The sequence below is a fragment of the Elephas maximus genome, chromosome 16 (genome assembly GCF_024166365.1).
Source record: "Elephas maximus indicus isolate mEleMax1 chromosome 16, mEleMax1 primary haplotype, whole genome shotgun sequence".
Lineage (NCBI taxonomy): Eukaryota > Metazoa > Chordata > Mammalia > Proboscidea > Elephantidae > Elephas > Elephas maximus.
The window spans coordinates 34,416,078-34,429,709 of record NC_064834.1 but is presented as its reverse complement, the minus strand read 5'-3'; the positions used below and the strand labels follow the sequence as shown (position 1 = coordinate 34,429,709).

At 33.4% G+C, this 13,632-nt stretch overlaps 1 protein-coding gene across 1 annotated transcript in view; it reads right to left on the bottom strand.

Moving 5' to 3' along the window:
- Positions 1-13,632, bottom strand: part of PCDH15 (protocadherin related 15) — a 999,309-nt gene that overhangs the window by 10,988 nt on the left and 974,689 nt on the right. Inside the window, exons 31-33 of the mRNA XM_049855421.1 lie at positions 12,773-12,991; positions 10,566-10,574; positions 9,152-9,304 (exon numbers count right to left, since the gene is read on the bottom strand). Of these exons, the coding sequence (XP_049711378.1) occupies positions 9,152-9,304; positions 10,566-10,574; positions 12,773-12,991 (381 nt within the window). The remainder of the gene's footprint in view (positions 1-9,151; positions 9,305-10,565; positions 10,575-12,772; positions 12,992-13,632) is intronic.

Sequence of the window (13,632 nt, the reverse complement as noted above, 5' to 3'; positions counted from 1 at the left end):
TTCATGCCTGCATTACTAAAAATCATTATCACCCCATAACCTCATTCCATATGAACATCAAAGAATACATAATTTATTTTATCTGAATATAAAAATACACACTGACTCTGTTATGATAAATTGGGATAAAACATTCTACACAATTACTGTCCTAATTCTCGATACAAATAAGATGCTAATTTGGGGAAAAGATGTGTTTCGCAGAAGAAATTAATAGTACTAGATGAAAATATCATCTCCATGATCAGAATATACTCTTCCAAATATTTGTAAGGTTATTTTTTCTGTTTGTGTCCATTTGATTCTAAAAATCACGAATGCAAAATTATTGAGTATGCTTCAATATAAGAATCAGATATATTATTAGATGTGAAGTGAAAATGTTTTTAGAGCTCTAATAGCAAATGTTCATTACTACATAAAGATACATAAAGTTCACTGGCCATAAGTTCAGCAAACATTTGACTGTACATGAGAGGGTAAATGAGAATATGGAATATTTTCAATAGTGAATATCATCAATTAAATTTTTTTCCATTTATAATTCATTAAACATTGACCTGAAATATTGAACTCATTCTGTTGGCCATGTTTTGTGGAAGTGTTAAGCAACTACAAGGAAGGTGTTTTTTTTTTTTTTTTTTAATCAAGAGGTAGATATATAACTTTCAAAAGCCCAACAAAACAATCTCTGTAGAAAATTAAAAAAAAAAAAAAAAATCACGAGTCCTTAGCAAGATACTTAAGTCCTGCTGGGTAAGACATTATTGATTGAAACTGTTGGTAATAAAGATAAATATAATACTAACTTAATTCTGTCAGCAATTTATTCCTGGAAATGGCTATGTGGTGAATTTGCAGAGTGCTTGTATGGTTCTGCCAATTTTTTTGAGCTCCTTCCAGAGCCTCTAGCAATTTAGAAATGTTCAACTTATACTCCATTTGTATCTTTTAGAAACAATTAAAGTAGAAAACACTTATATTTAGGTTTCAATAATGACAACCAAATCACATACCACAAACCATAAATTATTCAGCCAAAGCTAATCTTTATTTTCCAGGGTAGTTAAATTGCCTCCTTTAATTAGAAATATTGTCCATAAAAAAAGATACTTAAAAAAAATTTTAATTATACATTTTGTTACTTTTGACTTTGTTAGTTGTATTGCTTGTCTTAGCTCAAGGGAAGGAAAAAATATTTTTGACTGTGAACTCAAAGAATATTTATAGGTCTCATATAGAAGACATTTTGACTGAAGCTGGGAATCTCTAAACACAATGTGTCAGTAAACGACTGGATTAAATATAAAACAAATGTTTCATTTGAAAAGGACAATATAATAATAAAAATGTTTAATTATGCAAATATGAAAATATTCATAGGAAAGGGCAGTGTAACAATTTAATAAAACTATAGGTACCTAGGAGGCCTGGTGGCAAAGTGGTTAAGAGCTACAGCTGCTAACCAAAAGGTCAGCAGTTTGAATCCACCAGCTATTCCTTGGAAACCCTATGGGGCAGTTCTACTCTGTCCTATAGGGTTGCTATGAGTTGCAATCGAGTTGATGGCAATGGGTTTGATTTTGGTTTTTATAGGTACTACCAAAAACCAAACCTACTGCCATTGATACCTACACAAATTTCTTATTTGGATTTCCTATAATAGTTCCTTGGTCACTATTTAGAGATTTCATTATCAAGGAATTCATCAGATTTACATCTGCAAGAAGTCAAAAGAAATTTGCTTTAAAAAAAAAAGTTAAAGGCTTACACAATTTTGAATACCTTTTTAGAGTCTGCCAAATAGCACAAGTTCTCATGCATATGACCAGCTGCCAACAAAATCTCCAAATGAAGTTTTTCAGTGAAAGAGAGAAAAAAATCATGTTCAAAAACCCCAAGAAAGAAATTACTCTTGATGTGGATGAAAAGAATCTGAAGCAGATGAGCTAATGCAAATAATTAAATATTGACTTTTATCCACTCTCATTAATTAAGAGATGTCAAACCAAATTCTTGAAGAAATGTCACATAATATAATAGCTGAAAAGAACCTTTGAAATGATGCCTTGTAGTGCCCTCAATCTACACTAATATACTTACAATGGTAATTATCAAACATGGCTTTTGGCTATATTTTGGAATTATACTTTTCTCTGTCCAGACTTACATATTTTCAGATTTCAAAACTCCAGCTGAAAACAAGCAATTGTTACACTTTATAGTTAAACTGGTGATTTCCAGCAGCTGAGATTTATTACCTAAGTTACATGGGTAAAACAATATAATTATTGACGATCACATTTTATATATAAAGACACTGTATACATAGCTTAGTGAAAGTGTGGGTTTCATTAAGAAGACTCAGCTTAGCTGATGTCTTTCAGAATTTAACAAGTTGCCCTCTAAAATAAGAAAACAAACTACAGTTACAAAATTTCTTCCCAGCATATCACTTTGTATCTTCTTTGCATAAGACAAAGGAGCAAACACCTATAGAAAGTTGGTGACAGTTCACCAAATATATTCCCTCTTAATTTTCTATTTAAAGTTTTATTTCATTTAAATATTACAGACTGAAGTTTTATGATTTACCCATAGTCAGTAAAAAAGAGTAGAGATGAAGCCAATAATGTACTTTTCTAAAAATTTAATAGAAAAGCAGGTTTTATATTGTTGATTAAACTTATAGGAAAGTGTGTATAATTTGATCAATGAAATCAACAGTAACCAAATTCATGGTAAATAAATTTATGTGGACATTTATTTAACCTTCTTTTCATGAAACTGATTAGATTTTCTTCATTAAACTAGAGGTAGGCAAATATTTTCTTTGACGGAGAATCTGATGATAAAATTATAATTAAGGAGATGATATAATAATGTAAACAAGCAAAATTAAACAGCAATTTAAACATCTGTGAGAACAATGAAATGTCTTACAAAAGTCAACAACTCAAGGTTTATTTTCATTATAAAAGAGGGAAAGGAAAGTACAATGAGAAACAAATAAAATAAGACAGCAATTGAAAAAAGTAAAAGATTTATCAGATAAGAGGTAAAAGCAAGCCAGAGTAAAGACGTTCTTATAAGAAAACAGATGACTACAGATTAGAGCACCTGGGATTTTAGAATGCCGTATGCCTGTCATCTCCTATCTTTCTAAATACTTAACACTTTACTTTGCTAGTATTTTTTCTTACCAAATACGTAGGCATCAAGAAAAAAAAAATTATGATATCATTTTTAGCTTACTTATAACAGTCTGCATCTATTCCTAGAGCCCTCATATAAAAACTATGATTAAAAAGTAAATGGAAAATTACTACATACACTTGACAAACATGTCATTGATATAAATTGGGTATCTTTCAATCCCCATATAATCCCATTTAAAAACAGATTAGAATTACTTACTTTTTAAATAAATGTAGGACAAATAATGCTACTTTGTAGTTAAGAAAATTAAGGTAACTCTATGAGTTAGTAATGATAAAGTTAATAATCTTTTAAATTAAAAAGTAAAAAAATTGCTTTGAATTAGGATAAAAGAATGGAATCTTCTTTGATGTTCAGATTTGACTCAGCTCACAGACTATGTCTGACAAAAGGGCTGCTCAATTAAATAGGAAATGTAACATCACAATGAAGTAGATTGATGGTAAGATTGTTTTTCAGATGCCTCAACAATATTGTTCCCCTTCTCCTGGCTTTGTTCAGATGTGGTGTCCATCTTTGTTAGCTCTGAAGGGCAAATAAGTTGAAGTTTTGAAATATCTGTGGGTGGATAGTTTTTTTTTATTTGACTGTACATACCAGCCACTGACTTTTCAATTTCTGATAAGTTTTTAATATGTTTGAGGATGCCTTTTGGTTCTCTTTGAGAGTCTGTATCACCTACTGTTGATGACGACAATTGTGGCACAGAGGATTGAACTTTTTCAGCAGGAGTCAGGTTGGCAGTGCAGTTGACAACAGGTAAAGAAGTACACTCTGTGGATGAAACTGAAGCTGAGGAAGGTTGTGGAGTAGAAAGAGGAGGAAGAGGAGGGGGTAGTGGAGGGAGAGGAGGAGGAAGAGAAGGATGTGAAGGTAGAAGAGGTGGAGGAGGAGGAGAAGAAAATGGAGGAGGAGAAGACAGAACAGAAACGGAAAGAGGTGGAGAAGGAGGAGGAGAAAGGTGAGGAGCAGCAGGAGGGAGACAAGAAAGATAAAACGAAGGATTGAGGAAAAGACGAGGAGGTGGAGGAGGGGGGATGTTTGGTGGATGGGGAAGATTTTCAAAAATATTCTTTTTGGTTGCAACAGTGGATGTCTTTCTCTCACACTGTGGAGAATTTAAAATGTAAAACATTGAAGGAGAAAGTTCCAAGGAGGAGTCAGTATGAGGAAAAATGACATTAGGTTCTGATGTGAGGTCCATAGTTTTTGAAACAGTTGGCAAAGTGGAGAATGAGGAGCGAGGCCAAGGAGAGGAAAATGAGGAGTCTGAAGACTGAGGTTTCAATTCAACAGTTCCTTGTGTAGTTGGTGAGTCAATTTGCCTTATTTCTCCTTTCTCTTTTAAATATATATCTTCAGCTGTAACCAAGGGATTGCTGTTACCTCTTTTTGGATAGTTCCCAGTGCTTTCATTTCTAGCTTTCTGCCTCTTGCTTGGCCATTGCTTCAGTTCTATGGTTTCTGGCCTATTCAATACTCCCCAAATGAATCTCCTAGGTAAGGAGACTGACTGGTTCCACGTCCTCTGAGTGTTTTCTCTTGGGCCCCTCAGAGACTCAGTCTTGGCTCGTCTTTTGGGTAAAAATGGGTCTACGAAATCTGCTTTTAGTGAAAAGTCTGAATGTATTGATCTTTGAACTACATTTTCCACATAAAGGGGATTGTGAGTACTTAAGTGGTCATCATCAGATAGAAATGTGAATTTTCTTGCAGACTTGGGCTGGTTATTGTTAAGTGATCCTTCTATATGAGCCAGCTTCTGAGCCTCATTAGTACAGGAAGAAAAGGGTGTTGCAACTTGCTGATGTTTCCTGTCTTCTGAGACTGACTTATTTCCCCTGCTTTGTTGAAAATGGTAGAGAAGGAAAAGACTTGAAAGAAAAGAAGATAGTGAAATGTAAGGAAACATGTTGTGACATTGCTTTCATGAGAAAGATGTTTTCATGGGTCTCATTACTACTTCAAAATATAAAAGGCCAAACAACACTAATCTACTGAAGCAAGACATTACTTTCATGTCCCTGTGCTCAAAAAGGTAGAGCAAGAAAGGCTCGAGAGCTGGAAAAGCATGAAAATTTTTCATTTTTAAGAGATGTGTCAATCTGTAGACTGATTTTTTTTCTTCACTTGATTTGATATAGCAAAGACTCTATGTCCACACATAAAAGTTTTCTCATGTATAAATCACAATTCTCCAAATTGTAGACCAGAATCTTGGCTACCTATGTCATATCCTTTGCTTGGGGATGCTCCAAGCCAAGTATTATGGACAAAGGATTGATCTTCAGCTTTATCTGATTCAATATTTATTATCTTTCATCTCAGTAATTCTGTCCTGGAATTAAAAGTACTCTCCTATCTTGGACAAAGTTTGCAAGAGAGTACATAAAGGGCTTTCTGTTCTCCAGATTAAGAGAACTAGAGTCTCCAAGGACAGATGGGAAATTTTCTATCATAGAGTTCAAAATCACAATTGAAAAACTGAATTTATGTTAGTATCTTGACAGAGATAATTATCTTCTATTTCAATGTGATGCTTAATCAGTTTTAAAACATTACAAATAATACCAATAAGAAGAGGGACTATTTGCATTTCATTCAAATATGATTTGGTTCGAATTTTAGTCAAAGCTCACTTTAACAGAAAGATTAATGTTAAGATAGCATAGTTTTGGTATCATGCATGGAAAGATTTGCTCATGCGTGGACACACAGTCAAAGGTGGCTGTGAGTCATAAAGAAAATAGAGTAAGCCAAAAAGCACAAATGAAAAGCCTCTGATAAAAGCACTGAAGCCCGTCCTCTAGAAAGGCTGGGTGATATGTGGTTTTGAATATCCTCCCTTAACATCTTGCTCTCAAGTCCAAACAGAACAACAGATTTATTTTAATTATTGCTTGATATTTAGCAACAGGGCAGAGGGAAATGAAAGAGGAACATCTCGGATAGAAATTAAATAGCCATATTGAGAAATCATGGTGATAGGTAAAGCAATAAAATGAAAAATAAAACCAAAGTGTTATTGTGTCTTTTGGTGAAACTACAGACTGCAAGAGAGAATTCTCATAGGTGGACTTGGACTATCAGGCCCACCTGAAGAATTCAGGAAGTGCAGACAATTTGGAAGAAACAGGCACCAAATACTTTGACCTTTCCTGATCTTGAAAAGTCTTCCCCCCACCCCTTCATGTCAAGAACATTGGGGTATCTATGTAATGATACCACATAACTTTTTGTTGAAAGAAATCTATAAATATCTTTAACAATATTTGAAATCCCTCTGGTAGGCATGGGTGCTATCACTGGGGACATTTGTTTTAAATAACACAGCTCATGCCATTTATAAGACATCAAAAGGAAATGGGCTGGGGATGATATAACTTTCCTTTTAAAAGTAAAATCTCAATGGTAAAAGATGAATATCACTGTATTTAGAGTGAAGCAGGACTTAATCTGTTCTACTGCATTTTTTCCCTTATGTTCTTGTATTAGAAGGGTATTATTTACTTACTTATGCCTATGTATCCACAGGTGAGAAAGAGAAAACATGTGACAGAAAAAAAAAGTTTTAACTAGTTAATTTGAGATGACTATGAAAATACTAACAGGATTTTGCTTTAAACATTTATGTATATCCAAAAAAGGAAATGCATGTTTTATATTTGCTTTGTATTTATTCATAAGAATGACATTTAATGATGTTTTAGTTAAAATCATATGACATTTATTTTGCTGTCTGATCACATGAAATTATATCTTGTGATCTATTTACTACACATAGGTAAATTCACCTCTATTACCCAAAACCTAACCCAGTGCTGTCGAGTCAATTCCAACTCACAGCGACCCTATAGGACAGAGTAGAACTGCCCCATAGAGTTTCCAAAGAGTGCCTGGAGGATTCGAACTGCCGATCCTTTGGTTTGCAGCCGTAGCACTTAACCACTGTGCCACCAGGGTTTCCTCACCTCTACTAACACAGGTTATTTCAGTCCTAAAACAGAAATCTTAAATGAGATTTGAAGAATTGCTTCTATGTCCTAATTCTGAAAAATTAATTAATCTACACTGGTTTATAAAGAAGATATAGATGTTTGTTTGAAAGAAAGTAAATATACAAGTACTGTGATGACAGCATAATTGTTGAATCTATATGAACCTACCATTTATATTACAAAGCTATTTTTAATTTTCTTTCCTCAGAATGACCTTTGACTTTGTTTTCTTTTAAAATAACAGAAAATATTTCATTTGAAGGTAGTTCTTTTTCTAGGAACTTAGAATTCTTGAAAAGATTTTTTAAATAGATAAATGAAAAACAAAACTGGTAAGGTAATTAAATGTGTAGAACTTAAAACATTTCAATAAGTACATACATTATAATCATCAAAACCTTCTAAATCTACAATTTGTCAAATAAAAATATAAGTCCTTAAGTGCTGATATTTGAAAATTACGACCATCAAACTATATTGATTCCAGAGCCTATTATAGTATTAATTTTGTGAAACAAAAAATAAATACATATCATTCATTTATTTTATATATAAACATACTTAATACTATACATTAAGATTTTTTTAATTTTCTAAACTTTTTGACTAGAGAGAGGTGGTTAACACGAATAAAGAAAATGAAAACATATTGCTTCAATTCCTAAATTCACCGATAGCTCAAAAAGAGACCATCATTTTGACGCTATGGAAAAAAAAAATTTTTTAAATCTATTTGACATATGAATCCTGTATTATAGTATTATTTTAGAAAGATAATTTCATGCATTCAGCTGCTTTAAATTCAGTTTTAACATTAAAATATGTAGATGATGAAATTAATTTAAAAATTATTAAAATGATTTTTGTATGATAATATTATATTCTTGGGTAATATTAATATGAAAAATAATACTGTCATATCTGTTTAAAACTAGTTTTCTCATTAAAAGGTGAATCTCATAATTTTTGAGGCTTGCTTTATTCCCACCAGTAAATGCTACAAATGTAACACAAAAGAACAGTATGTTTTAGTCCCCCCTGCTCCCAAAATCCCAGTTAATAAGAGAGTTTCTGGATTTATTTTAATCATATCCAATTTTTTTTTTTTATCATCTTCTTGGTTGTTCTGCATTTCATATTCAGATGTAGTTACTCTTGACTTTTTTTTTAATATAGACATGTTAAAACATGTCCAAAAGGATACTGATTACGGGAGTAACATCATTATAGAAACAGCTGTGAAGTCTTTTAATAAGTTAAAAGCCTCTTTCAAAAATTCATGATTTACTATTGCTTAGAGATCCAAACAGTATAGGAGAAATATTAAGCTATCACAGCAGACTCTTTCAAGATGAATATAATGGGAAAATATTTTCTAAGTGCTTGTGTATTTAATACATGGTCTCTTTTTTCACTCAGATTTTCCTTACTCCATAATATCCTAAAATAGCATCTTGGAAAAGTTTATGATTTTTAAACCATAGAACCGTTTTTTGATTACCAAACCAGGAGTTGTTTTTTTGTTCCCAAATCAGGGATTATTATTTTATTATTGAGCTTTATTCCCCTCCTTTACTATAATTAACTTCCCCCCCCCCCCAAAATCTATTTATAAGGTTGAGGGCAAAAATGGCTGCATGAGCCTGAAAGTTGAGAGTCTAAATATTCTGATGTTCAAGCTATTCATCTGCAAATGTCTCCTAAAGTTGAATACCGTTTTTCTCTAACTCAGTGTTTTGGTTTTGCTTTTTTTTTGCTACTACTTTCAATTTAACTTCCTTAGGTTCTAATCTTAACGTTTTTCTGTTGAAAACATAAAATAATCAAAGGAGGCTGAAAGCTGCGTTTCCGCTTCAGGTTAAAATTAAATACTCACCACACAGGACCCATTTAAAACCCACCTAGTTCTCAAAGTTCCTGAAAGATCTACTTACATTGTGCTGTCCCCAAGTTCTTCATAGAGATGCGCCCCGGGAGGTGGCGGCGGCGGCGGGGGCGCAGCCACTGGAGCCGGTGCAGGCGCTGCTGGTTTGGCCGCAGGTAAAGCGGACTGGATTCGCGCTGTCTTGGTGCACTCAGCTTGGCGTCTTTAGTAGAGCAAGGTTGTTTTGTAAAACTCATTTTAGAAATCAAATGCTTATCAATAGTCTAACTTTTAATAATAAGACTCAATTATTAGAGGAACTTAAACAATTTTTTTTCATACAAATATTTGAACTTACAAATGGATATAAGTACAAATGTATCCCCATAGGGTATCATTGAGATATACCCTTGATTCTTTAAAATTTAGCAGCCAAACTCTTAACCACTACACCACCAGGGCTCCACCCATTTAATAAGGAGTGGAATTCCATAGAAATACTTGCAAATTAAATTAAAGGAGGATGTTAGTCAAACGGAGAAGGCACAATATTTATAAAAGTGTGATTTTCATTTTGGAAGTTGTTTAATGGATCTCTTTTGTAACATGAGGCATATAGGATGCGTACAATTTTCCTCTAATATTAGTCTTCTATCTACTTATAAGGAAACCCTGGTGGCTAGTGGTTAAGAGCTATGGCTGCTAACTAAAAGATTGGCAGTTTGAATCCACCAGGCACTTCTTGGAAACCTTATGGGGCAGTTCTACTCTGTCCTATAGGGTCGCTGTTCGGTCGCCATGAGTCGAATCCACTCGACGGCAATGGGTTTGGTTTGGTTTATCTACTTATAAAACTTTATTTATATTATTTGAAACATTTTTATTAATTAGTTCACTGAAGCTGTGTAGGTGTACAATTTGGGAGAAAGATTGGGTTAGCTTTTGTATCTCTTGATTTCTAGTGAAGCCTGTGATGCTCAGTTAAAACTGGGCTGCTCTTTTTGTGTGTCCTGTGCTCTGACTGGAAACCCTGGTGGTGAAGTGGTTAAGTGCTACAGCTGTTAACCAAGAGGTTGGCAGTTCAAATTCGCCAGGCGCTTCTTGAAAATTCTACACGGGGCAGTTCTACCTTGTCCTGTAGGGTCGCTATGAGTCAGAATCGACTCCACAGCAGTGGGTTTGGTTTTGGTTTTTTGTGCTCTGATTGTTAATGCCTTCCTCCACACCAAGATCTCAAAGGGTGGAAACCATCAGAGAAAAGTCTTTTTTTCTCATTTTCCCCAGTTATATCCAGTTGGGTAAGAACAGTTCCATTCTATACACACAAAATCACACGTTTTTGAGCCAAAAAGTATAGGCTTACTAAGAATACAAAACAAACAAATAATACATAGTTCTGGGCAGGCAGGCTGACTAAATATTACCTGGGTTTATCCTTTTCTATTACATAAAATGATGTGCAAAATATTAGTGATTATACTTACACTTTAAACCTGTGTAGGAAAGCAAAGAATAAAAAAAAAAAAAAGTTAAAACTGCATTAGAAATATTGCATTCATAATATGTTAACATCTGATTTATTCAAAATTATGAGTAATTTATTGGCTGAACTCATAATGACACAGTTAATGACATAGTTGGGAAACTAAGTGTTTCAACACAGAAAGTGAAAAGTGGTATTTTATTATTATTGTCTCAGCCATATAAGCTGTTAAAACATTCATAACAAGAAAAGAAAGAAATGAACTAAGTGGGTTAAGAAAAACTGAATTATAACAAGGATATGTGAATTTCAATTATGATAGAAAAAAAAAAAAAGGATATTAAAGATGATCCACTCTTTGTAATTGGCATCTTGGTTTACTACACTAGAAGAATAATAAAGGAATGGAGTCATGCAGCAAGCCCTAATTATTTATACCCAAGGCCTCACTTTGAAGCTGAAGCTACAACTGAAAGGTGCCACTCCTGAGTAATGAATTTGTGACATTTCTTTTCATATTTGGCTTCTTGGTTTCCCACGCATAGCAAATTTCAAAGACGCATCTTAATATAATAGAAAAACCATCTTTTCCCATTTTACTTACAAGCAGAGTCTGAAGGTACAAAAGTTAGTTTTTAAATGTTAGAATTTTACTTTGAAACGCGAGCAGTACAAAACTCATTTTGTCTAATTCCATTAAGCTAAAAAAAGCTGTACTTAAAATTAATTCATTGGGTTTTAAGCTGATTACCGAACTATAAAAATTAAATAATGCTTCTATCAAAGACAGGAAGTTTAAATATTAACCATCTTAACTTTTTGTTCAATTTCAGACCACTAAGTATAATACCCAGGATGGTTCAGTTTTGATCATTACATTGTGTACTAAATATAAGAAGCTTTCTCACTGATTTTATTGCTAGCAGGATATACTAGAGCAGATTTGGGAAACAGCTGAATGAAAAAGGATAAATGGTAATACAGAACAGACATAATTTGAAAATTAATATTGAGTTGATGGTTTAATCTTTTAAAACAATTTGTCTGATGTTAAGTATATGCATAGAATTCAGATTTGGCATATCAACTGACTTGTTAAGGGCCCATTAAGCTCCAATAATCAGCTTCACATTGTTTTTGTAACAGAAAATATTTCTACAGTGTCTTTGTACAGAGCATATGTTTTGGACTTGCAAGTTAGAAATGTCTTACATTATTTAACTGAAAAATAAAAAGAATTTCCTAGTGTTTGAGAAAAAAGATAACAGCTTAAGAATATATAAGGACTATTTTAGTACTTTCCCTGTAGGTATCTTAAATGACAAATAGCAGCTCTACCATTAGTTGCTACTATTTGTAATATCAAGCAATTTATATGACTTATGATTCCTGTCTGTTATTTATTTTCCTTTTGTACCACCCTCAGGGCTTTCTTTCTTCTTAACCTTATTCCCCAATTTTTCACCAATCATTTCCAATTGGGATACAGTTTTAATGTATAGTCTCCAATCACAAAAATTTCCTGTACCTAGAGTCAAATAAAAAACGGATTTCTAGTCTACCTCAAAAAAAATATATGTTTAAATTATTTGTAAATTACTTGACTACTTTGAAGCATCCAAATACACAAATGATATATTTTAATGGTTTCATTGCAGTGTCAGAATCAGAGAAATTAAGGGCCTAAACAACCAAATATTCTGTAAGATGTTACAATACAGGCACTGGCAAAGTGACCCAGGATGGAAGAAACCATGTGGAAAATTACATATGGTGTGTTATGATTTTAAAATGATTTTGCCCACACTGTGACCATCTGCACAAAGGTAAATTTAACAGTATGAATAAAAACCTATCATGACAATATTGGAAAGTTATAGATCTCCCGTTGGACCTGGGTAAAGTAAGAAAACTGCCTTTTCTCCAGGATACCTATTACCTTCTCTCCCAAGACTGCCTGATGAAAAACAAAAAAACTGTAGGAGCTAACGTAATACTCCTAGTGGATGACGACATATTAGAAGCACAGAAACACTGAGCCACCTGTGAAAAATGAATCAAAAGGCTGTGTTGTTTCCCCTTTGAGGAAGGCAATTTGATAGAAGAAGGATACAGTAATCATCAATGACTTACAAAGTATGTTACCAGAGATGGTTTTTTATAAATCTTCAGGAGCTATCCATTTTTAATATTTTTATGAATACTTACTGTCTGTAGCTGACCAAAACCACCAAGATGGCAGGAATACAGCAGAGGATGATGATGAAGGCCAGAGCTAGCAAGGCACCTTCTGTGTAGCCTAGACTTTCTCCTCGTTTTTTAATGCTGGTCACTGCCTCCGGAGTCCGGATCTCCAGAATGCGTCCTCCTTCCCCATAATACGGCTGAAAGTCTTTATTGATATCGAGCAGTTTGCCATCCAAAAATCTTTATTGTTAGATAAGTGGTAAAGTCAGTGATGTTAACAGAGAAAAATCCTTTTTATTTTTTACAAAATCTTTTAGTATTTTAATTGAAACACAATATGAGTTAGAAGTCTTTTTATGACTCATAACAAAACACACATGAAAAGCCTGAACAATAAAGAGGAACTACATATCTGTACAAACATATCAATGATATTAATAACAATGACCCTTGTTTAATTAGCTTAGAGACTTGGGAAAACATATTATCAATATCATTGAATTTTATATCATTGTGTTGAGGTTATTTACATTATTAAGTTATTGAAATGGAATAATATATATCTTAAGTTACATAGCATAGTTTGCAAATTATATCCATGCGTTCTATCTCCGTGGGTCTTCAGACCAATGCTTTAAAACTCATTTACTGCTGCTGTACCATTTGGAAACAAATCTGAGACACCAGCCCAAGCTTTCAGACTCAGAGTCTGTATTTGTTTTCCACTATACCATCTTAAATGTCGGCACTCTCAAATCTGAAACCAAAAGGTTTTATGGACACTGAACAAATTAAAGGTGTTTTCTGCATAAGAAGAGAAGATTAAAGAAATGATGCAGGTAGCATATCAGTGCGGTCAGGATGGCAGGAGTTGGTGATCA